At 39.6% G+C, this 18985-nt stretch overlaps 1 protein-coding gene across 1 annotated transcript in view; it reads left to right on the top strand.

The window, feature by feature from the left end:
- The window catches only part of PCNX2 (pecanex 2), a 292774-nt gene that overhangs the window by 216284 nt on the left and 57505 nt on the right, over positions 1 to 18985 (top strand). Inside the window, exon 25 of the mRNA XM_029919353.1 lies at positions 14885 to 14943. Within this exon, the coding sequence (XP_029775213.1) occupies positions 14885 to 14943 (59 nt within the window). The remainder of the gene's footprint in view (positions 1 to 14884; positions 14944 to 18985) is intronic.

Raw genomic sequence — 18985 nt, 5'->3', positions numbered from 1 at the left:
ATTATATTCCTTTTCCATTCATGATGCCTTCCTGTTACATGAAAGAAAGTATTTGTTTTTGAGATCATATAGTTGGACCTTATTCTCCTAGTGCCAGGGAAGGCTTTGGAGAGACATGAGGAAGTTCTTAATGGGTTTTAAAGAAAATTGGGTAGGAAATGAAGTTTTTAAATTTTTTTAATGTTTTTTATTTATTTTTGAGAGACAGAGAGACAGCGTGAGTAGGGGAGGGTCAGAGAGAGAGGGAGATACAGAATCCGAAACAGGCTCCAGGCTCTGAGCTAGCTGTCAGCACAGAGCCCAATGCAGGGCTCGAACCCATGAAATGCGAGATCATGACCTGAGTCGAAGCCGGATGCCTAACTGACTGAGCCACCCACGCGCCCCAGAAAACAAAGTTTTTAAAAAAGCAATTTTGAAGAGCAGTTCAGAATGATAGAACACTAGCTTTCTATGTGAAGTTAGCATGGGTAAAGAGAGGAGGGTTTCTTAGCGTTGTCAAAGAACCTGTTTTGTGCTATTTTGAAAAGATTTGTGCATCCCTAGGTTTATGGCGACATTAACTAAGATGTGGAAGCAACCCAAGCGTCCATTGATAGGTGAATGGCATTGATAGAAGATGTGGCATTTGTGTCTGTGTGTGCATGTGTGTATACATACATACTTACATATGTGCATGTATACATGTATATACACACATGTATACATACATACATGTATATAGACACACAATGAAATATTACTCGGCCATTAAAAATGATATCTTGCCATTTGCAACAACATGGATGGATGCAGAGGGTATTATGCTAAGTGGGATAAGTCAGACAGTGAAAGACAAATACCATGTGACTTCACTTCTATGGGGACTCTAAAAAACAAAAGAAATGAAGAAGCAAAAAAACAAAAATACAGAGAACAAGCTGGTGGTCGCCAGAGAAGAGGCAGAGGGGAGAGAATGGGCGAAATAGGTGAAGGAGATTAAGAGGTACAAATTTCCAGTGATAAAATAAATCGGTTGCAAGGATATAAATAGAGTGTAGGGAATATAGTCAATAATATTATAATAGTGCCGCATAGTGACTACACCTAACTGTAGGGAGTCCTGTGTAATGTATAGCATTGTTGAATCACTACATTGTACTCCTGAAACTAATATAAGATTGTATGTCAATTATACTTGAATAATACATTTTTAAAAATAATTTGGGGAAAGACTGGGGCAAAGGGAAGATGGTGGGGAGAGCTGAATGAACTCATTATCTGTTACCTATTGTTCCTGTGCTCCTGGAGCCAAAATTCTACATCATCTATTTCAGTACTTGAAAAATCAATTTGAAAAACATTTTCAGGATAAGCTTTGCCATTCCTTTATCCTCCGTTACAGAAAAATCTATACCCAAATGTATTGATGCAGTGATATCAGAACCATTTCCTGTTTACCCATTGTCACTCATTGTTCCCTTGGGTAACTGGCCTGTTACAAGGCTAAAGAGATTCTTTGTTTAGTTCTGCGCAGATTGGCAGGCACAGATGCAGCTCCGTACCTCAGTTTCCTACCCAAAGCCCTGTGCAATGTTTAGTTGCCATTTTTATGCCCTGAGACCACAGGGGATCAGAAGAATCAAGCGATTCTCTGCTTTACACCCCTCAAATAGTTTAATAAGTCATAAACCCTGTTGGAAACAGAACTCAGGTTGATGGACTTCAAACTGAAGTTTTATTCTTGCGGTTTTAAGATGCCATGTGAGCCAAGTACAGTGTCATGGTCTGGGAGTGAATAAAACAGCAAAGGAAAAGCCAGGTCTCGCTCAGCGGGAAGCATGCTGGTGTGCTTTTATTAAGTGCCGCCTCCCTTGGTGACAAAATGGCACCGTGTTGTCCAGAGAATGTGTCTTCCCAAGTTGCTGCCTCTCCTGAGGCAAGTGGCCATGCACACAGGGGACCCGAGTTAATTGATCAGGGCTGTGTGTGTCGTCCATTGCCGAGGATTATGGTGTCTTTTTTGCCATGTGGGGACCTTATCTTAATCCCAGTTCTGTGCATGCTACTGGTCACCAATGGAGACAACGTACATGTGTCTTCATCCCCAGGAGAGATTTCACCCACAACTCTAAAACACTGTCACCTAATGACATTGGGCCTCTTGCTACCAGAAGGATATAATAAACTTTTTATTACTTTTTTTATTAGTTGCATTTGCAGAATGAGAAGAAACCCTTTTCACTCCCTAAATATGTCTGACCTTCCAATGAATGCATTGTTGGACTTCATAGCCCGTATTTGAAATGCTAGATAATCTTGGATTCCTCTGGCTGAAATGGGAGAAACAATCCTAATTGGAAATGTAAGCAAGTTAGGATCAGAAATTCAGTTTCACCTGAATGTGTTATTATAGTAACTCTATTCAAGCCTGCTATCATCTATGGAGATTTTTTTTTTTTTAATTTAAACTTGTTTTTTTTTTTTTTTTCAGCTAATCATAGATTCAGGTACAGTTGAGAGAAATAATACAGAGGGACCTCCCATATATCCTCTACCCAGTTCCAGATGCTAACATCTTGCAAAACTATCACAACCAGGTTATTGACATTGATGCAATCAAGATATCGGCTTTTCCGCCACCACAGAGGTCTCTCCTTTCGCCCTTTCTTACGCCCTCTTTTATAAGCACCCCTCCCCCCTTCTTAATTCCTGTCATCTACTGGTCCATTCTCCAGCTCCATTGTTTTGTCATTTCAAGAATGTTCTACGACTCACCATAATTCAGTGTAGATTCATTCAGGTCATTGTACATGTCCATAGTTTGCCCCTTTTTAATGTTGTGTGTATGGATATACCACACTCTCTTAACACCTCACTCATCGAAGGACGTCTGTGTTGTTTTCAGTGGGGCAGTTACGAATAAATCTGCTCTGGACATTCGTCTGCAGGTTTTGTGTGAACGTAAGTCTTCATTTCTCTGGGATAGTTACCCAGGAATGCAATTGCTGGGTCATATGGTAGTTTTTTAAGAAACTGCCAAAATGTTTTTTCAGAGGAGCTGTACCATTGTACGTCCCCACCAGCAATGTGTGAGAGATTCAATTTCTCTGTATCTTTGGCGGATATTTTCACCATTTTTTATTTTAGCCATTCTGATCAGTATATAGTGATACCTCTTCATTTGCATTTCTTTAATGACTGATGGTGTCGAACCTTTCTTTCTGAGCTTATTTTCCATTGGTATAGCCTCTTCAGGGAAATGTTTGTTCATGTCTTGTGCTCATTTTCGAATTGGATTTTTTAAATTGTTGAATTGTGAAAGTTCCTTATATATTCTAGATACTGTTACTTTGTTGGGTATGTGGTTTGAAAATATTTTTTCCCTGCAACATGGCTTTTTATCGTCTTAACAGAGTATTTTGCAAGCAAAAGTTTTTAGGGGCACCTGGTGGCTCAGTCAGTTAAACGTTCGACTTCAGCTCAGGTCATAATCTCACAGCTCATGAGTTCGAGCCCCGTGTTGGGCTCTGTGCTGACAGCTCAGAACCTGGAGCCTGCTTCAGATTCTGTGTCTCTCTCTCTCTCTTCCCCTCCTCTGCTCATGCTCTGTCTCTCCCTCTCTCTCAAAGATAAATAATAAAACATTAAAATATTTTTAATTTTGAAAAGATGTTCTTTTTTTAATAATTTTTTAAACATTTATTTATTTTTGAGAGACAGAGAAAAACAGATCATGAGCAGGAGAGGGCAGAGAGAGAGGGACACACAGAATTGGAAGCAGGCTCCAGGCTCTGAGCTGTCAGCGCAGAGCCGATGCAGGGCTCAAACCCATGAACTGTGAGATCATGACCTGAGCTGAAGTCGGCCACTCAACCGACTGAGCCACTCAGGCGCCCCAAAGATGTTCTTATCAAGTGCATCTGGACTATTCTTCAGAAAATACCATATGCCAGGTCATAAAACAAATCTCAGTAAATGTAAAAGGATTGAAATTATACAACATATGTTCTCTAACCACAAGGGAATGAAAATTATAAATCAACATCAAGAGGAAATCTGGAAAATTTCCAAATATGTATCTAATGAAACACTCTCAAGCAGCAATGGGTCCAAGAAGAAATCCCAAGAGAAACATAAAATATATTTTGTGATGGATGAAAAAGAAAACATAACATATCAAAAATTTATGGAGTATAGCAAAAGCAGTGCTCAGAGGGAAATTCATACCTGTAAATGCTTACATTAAAAAATAAGAAAAATCTCAAATCAAGATGCTAATCTGCCACCTTAAGCAACTAAAAAAAGAAAAGCAAACTAAACCCAGAGCAAGCAGACAGCAAGAAATAATATGGAAACAAATAGAACGGAGAATAGAAAAAGAATAGAGAGAATATGACACCCAAAATTGGTTCTTTGTAAAAATCAATAAAATTGATAAATCCTTACTTAGAATGACCAAGGGAAAAAAGAAGACAGATTACTGTAAACACAAATAAAGAAATAGCACTACTACAAACTTTACATAAATGAAAAGATTAAAGAGGGTTCTAGAAAACATTGTATATAAACAGATTTGCCTTGATGAGCTACAAGAATTTGTAGAAACACACAAACTACCAAAATTGCCTGAAGAAGATATAGAAAATCTGAATAGATCTCTAATGAGAATGAATTAGTAAAAACAAGCCAAGAAACAAAACAAAAATCCTCCGAACAAAGAGAAGCGGAGAACCAGTTGGCTTTACTGATTAATTCTCAAAAAGGTTTTTTAGAAGAATTATCATTAATCCTTCTCAAATCTCCCAAAATATAGTGGGGGAAGGAATGGTTCCCAAATCATTCTGAGGAGACAATATTACTCTGACACCAAAGCCAAACAAAGTCATCACACGCAAAGGAAACCTTAGACCAGTATCCTTTATGAACAGAAATGCAAAATCCTCACTAACAGATCAAATTCCACAGTCCATTAAAAGGATTATATTCCAGGGGCACCAGGGTGGCTCAGTCGGTTAAGCGTCCCACACTGGCTCAGTTTATGATCTCAAAGTTTGTGAGTTTGAGCCCCACATCAGGCTCTGTCAGAGCCTGGAGCCTGCCTCAGATTGTGTCTCCCTCTCTCTCTGCTCCTCCCGCTCATGCTCTGTCTCTCTCCTTCAAAAATAAACAAATATTTAAAAAAATTTTTAAGGATTATATTTCATGAGTGAAATTTATGTCAGGAATGCAAGAGTGGCTCAATATATAAAAATAAATGAAATACACTAACTGTATTAGTTAGTGAAGAAAAAAACACATGAGCATTTCAACTCCTGCAGAAAAATTATTTGACAAAATATAACATCATTTTATGATAAAAATACTCAACAACTTGGTTTAAAAGGGAATGTTTGAAAGTCACGTTTATATTTATACTTCGTGCAATACTAAAATCTTCCTCATTGAGATAAAGAACAAGACAAGAATGTCCCCTCATGATTTCAATTCAACGTTATACCAGAGCAATTAGGCAAAATAAAACAAAACAAAAAAAAAGCACCCAAATTGGAAAGAAGTAAAACTATTTCTATTCACAAAGGACATGATCTTATGTATTGGAAATCCTCAAGAATTCACATATACACACAAAAACTATTAGAGCTAATTACTGAATATAGCACATCTGGAAGAAACACGTTAAACATACAAAAATCAGTTGTTTTTCTATACACTAGCAATGAGCAATATGAAAGTAAAATTAAGAAAACAATTCAGTTTACATTAGTACACCAGGAACAAAATACTTAAGAATAAATTTAAGAAGTGGACAACATGAACACTGAAAACTAGCAACATCATTGAAACACACTAAAGGAGACAAATGGAAAGACATCCCATTTATGTTCATCAGTCTGAAGACTCAAGAAGGCAGTTCCATAAATTGGCCTACAGAGTCAATTAATTCCTTTCAGAATTACAACTGCCTTTTTTGTGTGTAAAAAGACAAGCTTATCCTAAAATTCCTATGGAATTTCAAGGGACCCTGAATAGCCAGAATAATATTTAAAAGCAAAAAAAAATTGGAGGACTCACATTTCCCAATTTCAAAATTTACTATAAAGTTATAGAATTACTACAAAACAAAGAAGAATTATGGGTAGGATAGACTTACATACCAGTAGGTCAGAATTGAAAGTCCAGGAGTAAATTTGTATGTCTGTGGTCAATGGACTTTCCACAAGAGTGCCAACCAAGACCATTCAGTGGGGGAAAAGACTATCCTTTCAACAGATGTTGCTGGGACATCTGGCAAAAGAATGCCGTTGAACCCTTACCTCATACATCTAAGTCAAATGAAAGTCAGACTCGAGCTAAAATTGTAAAACTCTTGTGAGTATATCTTCATGATCTTGGGTTTGCAATGAAATCTTTTTTTTTTTTTAACATTTATTATTGAGAAACAGAGAGAGAGCATGAGCAGGGGAGGGGCAGAGAGAAGGGGAGACACAGAATCAGGGCAGGCTCCAGGCTCAGAGCTGTCAGCACAGAGCCCGTCTCAGGGCTCGAACTCAGAATGTGAGATCATGACCTGAGCCGAAGTTGGATGCTTAACCAGCTGAGCCACCCAGGTGCCCTGCAATGAAATCTTAAACACCAAGTTCATAAGCAACAAAAGAATTAGAAAACTGTCCTTAGTTTTGTTATCAGAATAATACTGCCTTTGTAAAATGAATTGGGAAGTATCTTCTTTTCTATTTTCTGGAAAAGATTGTGTTTAATTGATGTTCTTCCTTAAATATTTACAAAAAATCTTGTGGGAATTTTGACAAGAATTTTGCTAAGATATATTATATCAGTTTGGAGAGAATTGACATCTCCACTATACTGAGTCTCCCCCTCCACAAGTATGATACATCTCTCCATTCGTTAGAGCTCTTTTTCTTACTTTCATTAGCATACAAGCTCTGGATATGTTTTACTATATTTAACAAAACCTACGTGTTTCCTCTTTTTTTGAGTGATGATAGATGTGGTTTTTTTAATGTTGGTATCCATTGTTTGAACATAGAAATAAACTTATTTAAAAAATTTTTTTTGGTTTATTTATTTTGAGAGAGACAGGAACAGTGCAAGTGGGGAAAGAGCACAGAGAGAGAGAGAGAGAGAGAGAGAGAGAGAGAGAGAGAGACAGAGACAGAGACAGAGACAGAGATGGAGACAGAGACAGAGACAGAGAAATCCCAAGCAGACTCCACACTGCCAATGCAGAGCCAGACGTGGGGCTCAAACTCACAAAACCACGAGATCGTGACCTGAGTGAAAACTAAGAGTCAGACGCTTAACTGACTGAGCCACCCAGGCACCCCATAAATTTCATTTTTGTATACTTATCTTGTACCCTGAAACCTACCTGGCCTCACTTACTAGGTCTAGGTTTTTGTTTTTGTTTGTGTTGTTTTTGTAGATTCGGTGGAATTTCTGTGTCTATAATCATGTCATCAGCAAATATGTACTGTTTAATTTCTCTCTTTCCAAGCTGTATGCCTTTTATTTGCTTTTTTGTCTCGGTGCAGTGGCTAGAACTTCCAGCACTCTGGTGAATAAGAGTTAAAGTGGACGTCCTTGCATTGTTCCCCATCTTTTGGGGAGAGCATTCCATCTTTCACCACTGAGTACAATGTTAGCTGTGACTCATTAGTAGATGGTCTTTATCAAGTGAAGAAGTTCCCTTTTATTCCTGTTTTTCTGAGTTTTTTTCCCCCTTAATCATAAATTGGTATTGGGTTTTGTCAACTGTTTCTTCTGCATCAATTGACATGCTCATGTGATTTTTCTTCTTTAGCATGTGAGTATGATCATTTACCTTAACTGATTCTCATATACTGTACCTGACCTACATTCCTGGAATTGGTCTGTAGTTTTATTGCTTTTGCTTTCTGTCTTTTTTGGGCTTTGGTATCAGGGTAATACTAGTTTCATAAAGTAAATTGAGAATCATCTCTTCCTCTTGCAGTTTCTGGAGGAGATAACACAGATGTTAGGTCTTTTTTGAATAAGTATTAGAGTTCTCCAGTAAAACCATCAGTGCATGGGTAATTTTTCTTGAGGAGTTTTTAGATTATTAAACAAATTTCCTTAATAGTTACAGAGGTATTCAAATTATCTATTTCCTAATGGGTGCGTTGAAGCAATTACTATTTTCTGAGGAATTGGTCCATTTCGTGTAACTTGTAAAATTTGTGCATGTAAAGTTGTTTGTAATATTTCCCATTATCCTTTTGGTATATGCAGGATTGGCAGTATATTATATCAGTAACTTGTGTTTTCTCTCTCTCTTTCTCTCTGACTCTTTTTGAGGGGTGTGGTCAGGCTTCCTAGAGATTTTTCTAATGTAATTGATATTTCCAAAGAACTGGCTCTTTATTCTTTGTTTTTCTCAATTATTTTGTTTTCAGTTTCACTGACTTTTTTCTTTATGCTTTCTATAGGTTTATTTTGCTTCTTTTTCAAGATTCGTTTTTTAAAGGTTATTTATTTATTTATTTTGAGAGAGAGAGAGAGAGTGCAAGCAGGGGAGGGGAAGATAGAGAGGGAGAGAGAGAATCCTAAGCAGGCTCCATGCTGTCAGTGTGGAACCTGACACAGGGCTCAATCCCACAGACTGTGAGATCACGACCTGAACCAAATCAAGAGTCAGATGCTTAACCGACTGAGCCACCCAGGTGCCCCATTTTTTCTAGATTCTTGAGGTGGAAATTAGATTTTTAATTTGAACTTTTCTTCTTTCGTTATATATACATATTTAGTGATATAAATGTCATTTTCATTACTGTTTAACTGTTTTGCACCAAATTTGATATGTTCTGTTTTTTATTTTCTTTTGGTTTCATTCGTTTTAATTTCCATTAAAGCTTTACCATCGACATATAGATTATTTGGGATTGCGTTGTTTAGTTTCCAAGTTTCTGAATATTCTCTTGTTACCTTTCAGTTATTGATTTCTAGTTTGAATAATTTGGAACACAAAATAATATTTGGAAAATACACTTGGTATGACTTCAGTTTTTAAAAATTTGTTGAGATAGGTTTATGTTTTGGATTATGTTCTATCTTGGTATGTGCTCACTGGGCACTTGAAAAGAATGTGTAGGGCACCTGGGCAGCTCAGTCGGTTAAACATCCGGCTTCGGCTCAGGTCATGATCTTGTGGGTTCGAGCCCCGTGTCGGGCTCTGTGCTGACAGCTAGCTCAGAGCCTGGAGCCTGCTTCAGATTCTGTTTCTCCCTCTCTCTCTGACCCTCCCCTGCTCATGCTCTGTCTCTCAAAAAAATAAAAAAATAAAAATAAAAAAGAAAGAAAAGAATGTGTTCTGTTGCTATTAGGTTGAGTGTTCAATAAATGTTGGTTAGATACTGTAGCTCATAGTATTGTTGAGTTCTGTATGCTTGTTTATTTTATGTCTGGTTTTTCTATTAAATGTTAGGAAATGGATGTGGAAGTTTCCAACTCTAATTGTGGATTTGTCTTTTCTTCAGTCAGTCTTTGGCAACTCGCTGAATACATATTTAGGATTAATGTATTTCCTTTGTGGAATAAATTATTTTATCATTTTGTCTCTGGTAAATTTCCTTGCTATTGAGTCTACTTTATACTTTATCTAACACTAATATATTAATTTCTGCTTTCCTTTGATTAATGTTTACAAAATATCTTTTTCCATTCTCTTACTTTTAACTGACCTATGTCACTATATTTAAAGTTTGTTTCTTGTGAACAGCATATAGTTGGGTAATGTTTTTAAATCTCCTTTGCCAATCTCTGTCTTGGCATATTTAGGGCATATATGTTTAATGTAATTATAACTGAATTTTCCGTTTAAGTTTTTGGGTTTTGCTTGCTCTGTGATTTCTGCTTGTTTTTTCCCTGACTTTTTGTGTATTTGATTAGCACCTTTAGAATTCTATATGATTTATTTATCAAACAAATAAGTTTTGATTGCATCAATTAGTGATTGCTCTAGGCATTATATTGTATAAAATGACTTATCAAAGTCTACTAGGGTTGTCATTTTACCAGTTCAAGTGGAATGCAGAAAACTTACCTCCCTTTCATACTCTCTTAGTCTCCCCTATTTCTAACATAATGTTATATTTTCTGTACATACATTTAGAACCACAGTTGTGTAATTCTTGCTTGAACCATAAAATATAATTTAGAAGACACGTAATGAGAAAGGATGTCCATTGCATTTGCTCATAGTTTTCCTTACCATGTTGTTTCTTCTCTCCTGATGTTCCAAGTTTCATTCTTTTAATGTGTCTTCTTTTTAGAGAAATTCCTTGACTTACTATTTTAGGATAGATCTCCTGTTGATACATTATCTTAGTTTTCCTTCATCTGAGAATGTCTTATTCTTCCTTTTAGAAAGATACTTTCACTGGATTTCAGATACTAAGTTGTCAGTCCTTTTCTTTCAGCACCTGAAAAATGCTATATGACTTCCCTCTGACCTCCATGCTTCCTAAGAAGAAGTCTACTGTCATTCACATTGTTTCCCCCTGTAGGTGAGTTCTTTCTCATTCTCACTGCTTCCAAGACTTTGTCTTTGGTTTTAGGAGCTTGACTGTGGTATGTCTTGGTGTGAGCTTCTTTGAATTTATCTCCAGTTTCTCCTCTTCTTATAGGACTCTGATGAGCAGGATGTTAAATCTTTTGTGATAATTCCACACGTCTCTGAGCCTGCTCGTTCTATTTCAGTCTGTTTTCTCTCAGTTGTTCAGACTACATAATATCTATTTTTCCATCTCCCAGTTCATGGATTCTTTTCTGCCTCTTTCCTTCTGCTATTGAATCCTTCCATTGAGCTTTTTATTTTTTATATGTATTCTATATTATTTTGTATATACTTCTATTGTATATTTTTAGAAAATTTCTATTTGGTTCTTTGTATCTTCTATTTCTTTGCTGACTTTCTATTTTTTTTGCTGAGATTCTCTTTTTCCATTGGTTTCAAAAGCATTCTTAATTGCTCATTGAAGAATTTTATGAAGACTAATTCTAAATCTTTGTCAGATTATTCTTTCATTTCTGTTACCTCAGTGTTGGCATCTATTGTCTTTTTTCCCTGTTTTTGAGGTCTTCCTTATTAGAACAAGTAATTTTCTATCAAAATCTGGACATTCTGGGTATTATGTTATTTGACTCTGGATATTATTTAAACCTTCTGTCTCACCTGGCTTTCTCTGACACCACTCTGGCAAGAGGAAGGGAGCAAGGCTTTGTTACTTCTGGATGGAGTTAAAAGTCAAAGCTCTGGCCCATCAAAGGTGGTTGTATCCACAAAGACCCTCTACCTTTAACTTGGGGATCTCTAACAGTGACTTCCTAAGGGTCTGGGGAACCAGAACTAAACCAGACCTCCCAGATGGTCGCTAAGTTGGAGGGCACCTGAATGTCTGTCCTCACGCAGAGCCCACTCTGCCAGCTGTACAGCCCTGTGTCCTCAGGAAATTTCTTTCATGCCAAGTCATTCTGAAGCACACAGTGACAGCCAGACAGCCGGAAGAGCATGGCTGGCTTTGAGAGAACGAATATGATTGTCAGTGGAGCAAAAATGAAAGATGCAAAACGGACCCGAATGGACTTTGTGTATATATCCAACTTGAAAGGTGACAGTGTCCTTCTGTTTCAGCTCTGGCTACCTTCTCATTGTCTAGATTTCCATAAGGCCGCCCTGACCCATGAACAGAACTATGTACCCACCCATAACTCCATTCTGGCTTTGCTGCATAACACCCATCCAACTTCTTTCAGCCAGTCACACTTTGCCATCAAAAAACAGGACTAATTCTCCCATAAATAGTCCGTGTGTGCTGACAAATGGGAATTTGAAGGAATATAATTAAATTGCTGTTAAATTATTTAAGTGCCTCAGGTGAAACCATACAGGAGAGAAGGTGCTTGACTCAGGGAGATGCATCAGGAGGTGAGAAAGCAACATTTGAAGTGAAGAAACTAGCTTTTTATCTGCATTCCGTATTAAGAGAAGGAAAGACACTTCGGAGTAAATCCACCTATCTGGAAAGGCCTGTTACGAGGACTCCTGGCCTGTGGCCCTCAGGACAGTGTTGCCTAGCAATGAACGGAGACTCGCCAGGCAGTCACTCGAAAGAGTATGTGCAGATGCACACATAACATGTACCAGCATTCTGTGCTCCCCCTTGAGATTGGGGCGTGAGATACGAGCCCCCGTTTTCTCTTTAAGCAACAGAATTGATGTTTATGCAATTGGACAGTTAAGGCAGAAATCCAATTACTGAGCTAATTAGCACCTTTGAGTGGTAAGCACCAAATGTACAGGAGGAAAGCACTGGAGGAAAGCGCAAATTACCCACTCTGGCTGACAGTTCACCTTCTCGGAGAGTCTGGTGGAGAGCCAGGGGCCCTGGGGGACACGGGCAGCTTAGCTGAGTTACTGCGGATGGGAATTTAGTACTCTGCCTTCTATAGCCTTTTGAAAAGATAGCTTTCCAGTTAACATAGTTTTAGAAGGTGTTTTAATTCCCTAAGGAGTTTGGTAAATGACTTTCCGTTGGCTCAGTCCCACTTTAAAAATTGTTTATTCTGCTGCTGCAAATTCCATTTGTCCTAGGTCTTCAGGTGAAATTAAAATTCCATTTAGGGACTGACTATGCCGACATGGGATTTCGGCCTTCATTAGAAAGAATTTGGTTGTTTGCTTTATTATTTTTTTGCCACCCTGGGCTCTTTTACTTTCAGAGCTGATCTGAGGGTAGTTGGAAGGAAAACTGAAGCAGGAATAGGACAGAGTGGTGGGCTTTGTGGGTTGTAGCAGAATATTTCTTCTCTCCAACCCACCTGTAGAATCCATCCCACCAAGCTCAAACAGGACCTCACCTAGATGGTTCTCGAATATCTGAGACATTTGAGGAAAAGAGAGTACTATTTTTTCTTAGTTCCATCTATGTATTTTTTATCTGTTCTGATTCCCAAGAGACGTGTTCACAACTGAAGTCTGTATTCTGAGGTTTCTTCTTACGCACCATGACTTAACAAGTGCTTGTCATTCATTAAATCATACTCAGGATGTCAGCGATCATGTTTGAATATAATCTAGTGGCCGCTAATCTCCTTTCTTCTTAGCAGAAGTTATGAGAGAAAAAATAACTTTAAAAACAGCATTATTTTGGACTCTTCATTCATTCATGCCAGTGGGAAGCAAAAGCGTGTCCTCATGCTACTTAGGGGTATATTGGCATAAGAAGGTGATAGAATCAAATAATCACAGAGAGAAATATATGATGGGGTAGAGCCAGCCTACCTGGGTTCAAATCCAGGCTCTATCACATATTAGCTCTGTGACCTTGGGCACTGTAGTGAATCTCACTGTATTTCAGGTTCCTCCCTGGAGGGAATGGATATAATCTTAGTACCTACCTATGAGGGCAGTCGTCAGGATAGAACGAGTTAACGCACATAAAATACTCACACAGGGAGTGTTATGGAAATATTAGCTGTCATCATTGTTAGTAATATTAACCATGACAGGTGCCCCAAAGGAGAGGCATGATGTGCGAAGGAGCGTATGACATGCGTCTCACCTAGACCAGGTGTCCAGAAGGCTTCTCAGAGAGCAATACCTGGGCTGGGCTTGAAGCACGAGAGGTGTGTGGGAGGAAAGCAGGCAGGGCAGAAAGGATGAGCTGCAGAGGGGGCAAGGGAGGCCAGGGTGACAGGGACGGGAAGTCAGGACTTGCTGAAGATGTAGAAAAAGGTTAGCATGGTTGGGACAAAGAAAGCAAAGGGCAGAGTGATAGCAAAGGCAGGGGCCAGCCATGCTAAAGATCAGCTTTTTCACAAATGTTAGCAGGACCCTCACTGAACTTGAACATAAGCCTATGTTCAGTGAGATCTTTCTAGCGAAAGCCCTTTCTTAACGGCTTAGGTTTAACCATATGAAATTGTCATTTTTGTACATCATGATCCGTTAAACACCCAAGTTCATGTGATTGCTGTCAGTCTCATGGTTCATCTTGCAGAGGATGATGAGCCCACCGCCGGACACCTGAAATAAAAGGACAAAGCGGGCCAAGGCACAGTCTCTCTGAGCAGCACAGACCATTGTGCTTACGAAGGGTTATGGGGACACGTGAGGTTCAAGGCTGCTGGGGTTTTAGAAGCAGAAGTGGGTTGGTACCATCTGCACAGGAGTTACATGAGAACAGTTGCTGATCGGTCGGCCCCTCAGAAGTCTGAATGAGTCCGTCCCTCACTGGCTGGCTTTCAAGAGCAAGGGGTCACCCGGGTTGAATGGCTTAAGAGACCTGTGAACTGAGGAGCTGTCATAACCGAAGAGATTTAAACCTGGTTCTGATGGCCATTAGTTGCCATAGCTACTGACAGTATGTCTTCTTCCAAGCTTGTAAGAGCTGGTTTCATTCTCGTGGCTCAACCCAAGAAAGGCCTCTAAGAATGCGCCCAGCTCTTGATAGCAAGTGGTGGAGACACAACTACCCACCACAATTGTCTGGAACCAACTTGAAAAGAAAGATGCCTGTGTGGGCACTCCTTTCAAATTCAGAAAGTGAGTGACATCCCATTGGCAGTCCAAGGGCTTGCTTCCATTTTATGGATCTGGGGCTCAAAACTGATACGGTGCCAGGCCAGTCTTCCAATCCTGAGATATAATCGTCTCTCCCCTCTATGCGTGTCTTGTACTTTCCCCTTTATTCTTTGTCATGAAGGCCCTCTCCCTTCCTGCAGCATTGTCACATTGAAGCGATCACCCTAATAGGTCAGCTCCACGTCCCCTACACTCCCCACCACACAGCCACTACTGTAAATCAGCTCCCATTCATAGTGGTCTTATCATGACCTTTTGCCTTTCTGTGGTCCCTTCTAGCACACGGCGTGTGGATAATTCCAACACGAGACTGGTGGTCCAAATTGAAAAGGATCCAGGTAAGAAGATACCTTCTTTCTCGCTTTTCAAACTATGTGTTTATGTTGTTATATAGATGGATTCCTTCAGTCCAAAAAGGGGAGATGACTCCTCACTCTTTTTAATGGTTGTGGAGGTAAGGTAGGTCTTGGTAAATATACTGATGGGGAAAATAAAATGATACAAATAGATTGACCAAGCATCCTGATTTGGTTTGGAAATACTTTTCTCCATCATTTAGAATTGATCTGGTACCTGTTTGGTATTGAATGGCTCTCTCATTTAAGTCACTTTCATTTGCTGTGACAAAAGTCAAATACAGACTCTAAACCTTGGTCTCGTAGCCAAAAATTCTTAGGAAAACCATCAGCATTATGATGTCCTCAAAGGCAAACCATCCCAGGACCTAAGATTCATAAGTTTTCAGAAACTTTGTTCAACATGAAGCTATGGAAGGATTTACCTGCTAGGAAATCATGTTACTTTGTTCTTGCTGTGATTGATTTCTTTTTTAACCATTCTACCTTTCTCTTCATCTCAGAACTGGGAGTTTAACTGTTCTCTATTTTTATTCACCTCACTCTGTCCCCTGTGCCAAATATTTTGTCTAGAAAGAACTGTATCGTGTCATTATCTATATTTGAATTGCATATACATGATGAATTTGAAATCATAATTTGCAACTTGAAAATACTTGGAGAGAGGTTTTTTTTTTGTTGACCTAAAGTTCAACTTGTCAGTACAACTTGGTTGGGGGGTGGAGTGGGCTACAAATATCTCCGATGCGCATCTGTGGGACTCTGTGACATTGCAGGGTGGTTGATATTAGGCATATGGATGGTTTCACAAGTGTGTCATTCCTCTAGTGGTCCATAATTGCTGTCTCATTTTAATCAAATAATGCAGATGTGTGGTCAAGGTGTTCTACAAAGATCTCCACTTTAGTGGTTTAAACTGTTTTGCTTTATTTAAATATCAAACAGTTTGAAAAATAAAGCAAAAGTTAATTCTCTCATTCAGGCCTTTCCTTTAAAAGTGGCAGAGACTCAAAGTAATCTGTAATTAGCGTCTCAGAATGCCTACTGATTCATCACTGAAAATGAATAGAATCTCAGGTCAGGCAGGCTTAATCTACATAGAAGATTAAGCATACTGATACTTCATTAGCCTACGTGACATGACTCAGCCCACAGAACAGTTCATTCCTCTCCATTAATCATGATTAGGTTATAAATGCACTAATTCCAATTTGGCTTTTAACGGTCATGAATGCCCAGCAAGGATATTCATAATCTGACAGTGTTAGCTTATAGATTTCTTACAGGTGGATCGGCTCTTCCTTATACAGTACACTCGGGGCCAGTCTTCACCTTTCCACGCCCCCAATCTTGTTTTCTTTCCCCAGGGTATGGAGCTGGGGAGCTCTGTTCAGATCTGCAGTCTGTATCTTGAACTTCTCTAGCATCGCCTCCACTCCGATCTAGAAGGCGATCTAGAAGGAAGCCTTGAGCTTTGCTTTTAGGCACGTCCTCTGTGGGGCAACTCTGCTTCCCTGACTTTCTAGAGCCAGAATCTACTCCCAAACATAAGATGCTCCCAAAATAAGAGTACTGGATGCAAACTGTTCTCCCAGACCCTCCTAACACTTCCTCTACCCACAAGACCACAGAGCAGGAGGGCTTCCAAGTCTGTCCAGTTTTCTCTTGCACAAGTTTCTGTCCTCCATCATGAGAGGTCTGATAGAGGGAGTGAAAGGGAGATTAAAAGAAATACACCATGAACCCCCAATTCCACACCCCCCCCAAACATTCCATCATTCTGTCTCCTTTCCTGTAGCCTTTCTTCATTCCTCTCTGGGGTATCTTCATCCACGCAATTAGAATGGCTGAAATTAAACAAGCAAAGAAGCCACAGTTGACAATGCTGAGTCTTGGTAACAGTGCGGAACAATTAGAACTCCAATCACAGCAGGAGATGGGGTGGGGGGCACTCTGAGAACCGTGGCCCCTTCTCCTAGATATTGTACCCAAGAGAAACAAAAACTTGTGTTCACATAAACTTCCACTCATGAGTATTTTTTGTGGATTTGCTTATAATCCCAAAGATTGGAAATAAGCCCAGTGTCCTCAAACTGCATGAATGGATAAACAAGCCTTAGTCTAAGCATACCGCGGAATACTACTCAGCACTGAGCCAGAGCCGATCGCTGCTCTGGACGACGATGTGGAGGAATCCCAAATGCATGATTCTACTTGGCGGTGCCGTGCCTGTGCATTTATTAAGACTCAGAGGATTACACACTAAAAAATATAAATTTTACACTGTAAAAGTTATTCTTTAATAAATCTGTTATATATATGTATATAGTTTTAAAACAATAGTTTTAACATAATATATCTATGTGTATATAATGTGTAAAATATATTTGTACATAAGATTGAATACTAGCAGTATCATTTATATTATAGAATATATGTGTGTGTGTATAAATTGATGGTGTTTATTGTCTGTAAATGATTCCTCAATGACTTTGACTTCAAAAAGTCCCTGGAGTTACTTGAGAGGTGTGTTCTTAAAAACAAAATTTTCGTGAAGAATCTGTATGATCTATGGTGCTATCTATTATTCAGCAGATCATTTAGCGAGTCCCTATTGCATAAAGCACTTCTTCCAATATTGGGATACAAAAATAAACAAATTCAGACATAGATCTGCCTTCCTTCATTTCATGCCTTCTTCTTTTTTTAAGTGTATTTATTTACTTAGAGAGAGAGAGAGAGAGAGAGAGAGAGAGAGAATCCCAAGCAGGCTCCACCCTGTCAGCATGGAGCCTGATGTGGGGCTCGAACTCACAAATCGTAAGATCATGACTTGAGCTGAAATCTAGAGTTCATGTCTTCTTCACTTCACTTTCTTCACTTCAGTGGGGAAATCAGATATGAATCAAGTAACCACACACACACACACACACACACACACACCAGAAGTGAGAGCCCATCATAGGGGGTTTGGCCCAGCAAGGTGGTCAGTGGAGGCTTCCTGGAAGTGGTGACTGAGATGAGGTCTGAAGAACAGTGAGTGTTAAAAAGCCAGAGGGGAATGGAAGACACCCTAGGCAGAAAGATCGGTATCTATAAAGCCCCAGGCTGGGAAGCGGCAAGGAAGTCACTCTACTGAAAGAAGGTGTGTGCTGAGCACAAGGGAGAAGGGAGGAGGAAGTCTGTGTGCCACGAGGATGGAGATTGAAGCAGGGAGCAGATCCCACATGCCTCTCGTGTGCCCATATATCCTAGGTTTGCTCCTAGGGCACTGACTGTCCTAGCTTTATACCTGGGAATGCTAAATTGTATGGGACCCTGTTATAGGCAATGAGAAAAAGAGTTTTTTTCATCTTAGGAGCATTGGGAAACCACTAAGGTCCTTAAGTTATGGAGTTGAGGGGTCCCAGATAGCACATTCACCTTCTCAATTTGTAGAGGCTGTGGTGTAGAGAATAGGTTGGGTAGCAGGTCACATGACTAGTGTAGCTGTCCACTTGAGAAATAATGTAGCTTGCAGTAGGGTAGGGGTAATGCAAGTGGGGACAGGTACAAAGATGCAAACACTATTTGCAGCAAGACGCTTGGGTGGCTCAGTCGGTTAAGCATCTGGCTCTTGATCTTAGTTCAGGTCATGAACTCACCATTCGTGGGTTTGAGCCCTGTGTTGGGCTCTGTGCCGACAGCTCTGAGCCTGCTTGGGATTCTATCTCTCCCTCTCTCTGCACCCCACTCAAAATAAAGAAATAAACTTAAAAAAAACTATTTGAAGAAAGTAAAATTGAGAGGCTGGGGTGTGAAGGAGTGGGAACAGAGATCCCTGGGTGCTGGCTGCCCGAGTGGGGGTGGTACCGTTTACTGAGATGGGCAAGAGAACGGGGCCTGACACGGGCCCATTGAAGTTGTGGAGCACTGGACACACAAGAGCACATGTTCAGCAAGCAAGTAGGCACACAGGTGTAGTGCTCAGACAGGAGACCTCAGCTGGAGGTGTGAATGTGTACAACATCTGCATTCAGATAGT

Source organism: Suricata suricatta, chromosome 2 (assembly GCF_006229205.1).
Source record: "Suricata suricatta isolate VVHF042 chromosome 2, meerkat_22Aug2017_6uvM2_HiC, whole genome shotgun sequence".
Lineage (NCBI taxonomy): Eukaryota > Metazoa > Chordata > Mammalia > Carnivora > Herpestidae > Suricata > Suricata suricatta.
Note: the sequence above shows the minus strand (reverse complement) of the source record. Positions and strands in the feature narration are given on the sequence as shown.